General features: G+C 41.6%; 2 protein-coding genes across 2 annotated transcripts; one reads left to right on the top strand and one right to left on the bottom strand.

The window, feature by feature from the left end:
* Nucleotides 1-349: 349 nt before the first annotated feature.
* EMB2745 (Tetratricopeptide repeat (TPR)-like superfamily protein) lies at nucleotides 350-2,856 on the top strand. The gene has a single exon (XM_079002237.1). It carries the CDS (start codon nucleotides 433-435, stop codon nucleotides 2,752-2,754), a length of 2,322 nt encoding a protein of 773 aa, XP_078858363.1. The 5' UTR covers nucleotides 350-432; the 3' UTR covers nucleotides 2,755-2,856.
* Nucleotides 2,821-4,323, bottom strand: LOC145054106 (PIF / Ping-Pong family of plant transposase). Its single transcript, XM_079002238.1, has one exon. It carries the CDS (start codon nucleotides 4,321-4,323, stop codon nucleotides 3,004-3,006), a length of 1,320 nt encoding a protein of 439 aa, XP_078858364.1. The 3' UTR covers nucleotides 2,821-3,003.

Raw genomic sequence — 4,323 nt, 5'->3', positions numbered from 1 at the left:
GGAGGAGGAGAAGGAGGAGGAGGAAGAGAGAGAAGGGGGAGGACTCCGGTAGGGTTGGTAGAGAGAGAGATGGGTGAGCCAACTTAATTCCTTTTTTTGCATTAATATTTATAAAAGAAAAATAAAAAAAATTAAAAAAAGAAATTTAAAGGGCAAAACAGTCAATTCAAGTGCTCCATGGACCAAAAATACAAAAATTTCCTAAGTTTAGGACTAAAAACCCAGAAAAACTTTGATTTTGGACCTTCTGTGCAAGTCGGAAACTTTTTGGGCTCTATCCAAAGATTTTTGCAAACGATAAGACCAAATTTGCATATTTGTCATTATAATTTCTTGATTCCACGTTTTCTGAAACATTCGGCGAAGATAGTCCAAGCACCCCGACGAGATTGACTTAAATTTGGATTGTGAAGAGTGAAGATAGTCTTACGAATGTTCACAACCAACCATGTTCGTTTTCAACTGTCCGCTGAAATGAACCTCATTAAACCCTACCGGAAAACTCTTCACTTCTCCACCCTCACCTCCTTGCCGCCACCACCGACGGCGCCTGATGTTCATCTTGTCGGAAAGGCCATCACCATCCTCAAACGCCACCATTTAATCAACCTAGATCCCCTATCGTCCCAATTTACCCCTCAATCAGCTTCTTATTTACTCCTCCAAGCTCAATCTGACAAAACCCTAATCCTATCATTCATCAATTGGGCTCGCCGGCGTCCCTTCTTTGATCTTCAATGTAGCTGCCTCTCTCTTCACATACTCACCAGATTCAAGCTCTATAAAACAGCTCAAATCATCGCCGAAGACGTAGCCATTAACACCCCTGGCGATGAAAACGGAGATTTAGTTTTCACATGCCTTAAAGATACATACTCCGACTGTACTTCAAGCTCTGCCGTCATCGATTTGTTGGTAAAATCTTATTCTAATTTGAAGTTGGTCAAAAGAGGTTTAAACACAATCCATTTAGCCATATCTCATGGTTATATGCCAGGTGTATTGTCGTATAACTCTGTTCTCGATGCAATTATTAGGTCTAGCGAGCCGATTAAAGTAGCAGAGGAAATGTATCAACATATGATAAGAACTGGAGTTTCACCTAATGTGTTCACTTATAATATACTGATTCGTGGCTTTTGTGGGGTTAGGGATTTGGAAAAGGGTCTAGGGTTCTTCGCTGAAATGCAGAAAAATGGTTGCTTGCCTAATGTTGTCACTTACAACACACTAATTGATGCTTATTGTAAATCAAGACGACTTGATGATGCATTCAAGCTGTTCAAGACAATGCCTAATAAAGATTTAGAGCCGAATTTGATTTCTTATAATGTCATACTTAACGGATTAGCTCGAGAAGGGAGGATGAATGAAACAGATGAAGTTCTTGAAGAGATGAAACACAAAAGAATCATCCCTGATGAAGTCACTTATAATACTCTTGTGAATGGGTACTGTAAAGAAGGTAATTTCCACCAAGCACTTGTTTTGCATGATGAAATGACACGAAATGGATTATCTCCTAATGTCATTACTTACACTTCTTTGATTAATAGCATGTGTAAAGCTAGAAATCTACACAGGGCTATGGAATTATTAGAACAGATGCGAGTAAGAAAACTCTTTCCAAATGCTAGAACATATACAACGTTGATTGATGGCTTCTCCCAACAAGGATTCATGGATGAAGCTTATAAGCTATTAGATGAAATGAAAAAGAAGGGTTTTTCTCCATCCATTGTGACTTACAACACTTTGATCAATGGCCACACTGTAAATGGGAAGATGGAAGATGCTTTAGGAGTTCTCGATGATATGAGTAAAACAGGATTAACCCCAGATGTTGTAAGTTATAGCACAATTATAACTGGTTTTTGTAGAAATCAAGAGCTAGATAGAGCTTATGAAACAATAAGCCAAATGGTCGCGAAAGGTGTTTTACCTGACACTATCACATATTCGTCGCTAATTAAAGGTCTTTGTGATCAAAGAAAACTAACAGAAGCTTGTGATGTGTTTCAACAAATGTTAAGAAACGGGTTGCCACCTGATGAATGTACATACACAGCTTTGATAAATGCTTATTGTGTGGAAGGAGATACTGTAAACGCCCTCCATTTGCACGATGAAATGCTTAAAAAAGGTTTGCTCCCTGATGTTGTCACTTACAGTGTGTTAATTAATGGTCTTTCCAAGAAAGCAAGAACCCTTGAAGCAAAACAGATTCTTTTCAAGTTGTATTATGACAATGGTGTTCCAGATGATGTCACTTATGAGACATTGATAGAGAACTGTGGCAACATGGAGGCGAAGAGTGTGGTGGCTCTAATAAAAGGGTTCTGTATGAAGGGGTTAATGAATGAAGCAGATAAGGTGTTTGATAAAATGCTTCAGAGAAAGGAGGAGCCTGTGGAGGCTGTTTATAATGTTATGATACATGGGCATTGTAAAGGTGGGAACTTGAGGAAATCTTTTGATCTTTATAAGAAGATGGTGAGTCATGGATTTATTCCTCATACTGCTACGATTATTGCTTTGATTAAAGAACTTATACGAGGTGAAATGATTTTGGAATCGAGTGAAGTTATAGAAAATGTGTTGAGAAGTTGTAGGATTAGTGATGGTGAAGTTGCAAAAGCTCTTGTTGAGATAAACCATAAACAAGGAAACATGGATGCTGTGTTTAAGATTCTTTCTGAAATGGCTAAAGATGGACTTCTTCCAAATAGTGGCAAAACTGCCTATGCTCAATGACATTTTGTAACAAGTTCAAACATTTTCATGGTTTATCATCTTTTATATAGATTGTTATGAATAACATGACTAATAATATCATCTGAGATTAAATTCCCCAAACTTGAGTTAGTTTACATACATAACTGGTTGCAATTACACACTACTACTTATTACGAAAAGGATTAAAAATATTTTCTAGAACAAAGTTACAACGAGAGGAAAGACAAGAAAAAAAAAAAAAAAAAAATTACAACCTTACAATTAATTTCATCTTGAAGAAAGTCTCTGGTAAAGATCATCAGCTAACACCTGCCTCAAACTTTCTCCAAAATTGTAGTAATAATTCTCACTCTCCAAAACCCTAGCAACACCACCACTCTCCTCCGGCTCCTTCCACACTTCTGGTTCAGGTTCCCTTGCAATCTGACACAAATTATGCAACACACAACAAGCAACAATCGTCTGAGGTGCATGATTCAATCCCACATTCATATCTTGAAGAATCCTCCATCTTCCCTTCAACAATCCGATAGCTTCCTCCACCACTTTTCTCCCTTTCATCAACCCCTCATCGAAAGTGTTCTGAGCTGGATTCCCTGTCCGGTTCCATGAAAATGGAGTTAGCAGGAATGATAACAAGGGGTAGCACCAGTCTCCGACGATGTAAGGCCTAACAGGATGCCCTTTCACGTTCACAACTTTCTCCCATACAATGTCGCCTGAAATCAACCTGTTGTAGAGCAAACTATCGCGGAAATGGGTAGCATCGTCAAATGCGCCTGGAGCTTTCACGCAAACATCCCAGAAGATTTTCTTGTGATCCGCGACTACTTGGAGTTGAATTGATCGGAATCCGTGTGAGTTGGTGTAGATGCTAGGGTTAGGGAGGTTGGAGGGGAGGCTGTGGAGGCGGATGTGTGTGTTGTCAATGGCGCCACATATGTTGGGGAGGGATGTGATTTCGGCGAACGAGGCTGTGGTTTCCTGGAGACGGCGGCGACCGGCGGGGATTTTGATGAACTCAGGGTAAAGTTTAGTGGATAAGAGGCGGGTGACCATGTTAGTGATTTTGGAAACGAGGTAGGGTTCAAGGGAGTAACGTTTAGCGACGATTTTAGCGGAAAGGCCGAGGGAGAGACGGGAGAGAACCATGGCGACAGCGTAGTCGGAGGGAAGGGAGAGGTTTGACTGAGCGATGTAGGGTTTGAGTTTGTCGACGACGGTGGTGAAGACGGGGTACGATAGGCCGTACATGGAGCGCCATTGGGCGTCACGTAATGGAGCTTCCATTGCCCAGATGCGTTCGGTGGAGAGGGCGCGGAAGGCGGCGACGGAGTATTGGGAAGTGGTTGAGGGAGATGGAGGTGGGGATGGGGAGGAGCGGGGTTTGCGGGTAGTGGAGATGTATGAGAGGACGGAGGCGATGGTGAAGAATAGAAGAGGGGCGGCGGAGGTGGATGTGAGGAGGGAGGAAGGGGTGGCTGAGGTAGCGGAGGTGGAGGAGTCGGAGAGGATGGAGGTGGTAGGGTCGAGTTGATTTTGAAGGTGGAGTAGGTTGGACAGCATAATCAAGAATGATTGATCCAT

Source organism: Lactuca serriola, chromosome 5 (genome assembly GCF_051521515.1).
Source record: "Lactuca serriola cultivar US96UC23 chromosome 5, Lser_US96UC23_V15, whole genome shotgun sequence".
NCBI classification, from domain to species: domain Eukaryota; kingdom Viridiplantae; phylum Streptophyta; class Magnoliopsida; order Asterales; family Asteraceae; genus Lactuca; species Lactuca serriola.
The sequence above is the reverse complement of the archived record's forward strand: the minus strand, read 5'-3'. Positions and strand labels throughout refer to the sequence as shown.

What these genes read in the sequence shown, in the direction of transcription:
- EMB2745 (XM_079002237.1), top strand. Translation starts at nt 433, where the DNA reads ATGTTCACAACCAACCATGTTCGTTTTCAACTGTCCGCTGAAATGAAC.
- LOC145054106 (XM_079002238.1), bottom strand. Translation starts at nt 4,323, where the DNA reads ATGGATCAATCATTCTTGATTATGCTGTCCAACCTACTCCACCTTCAA.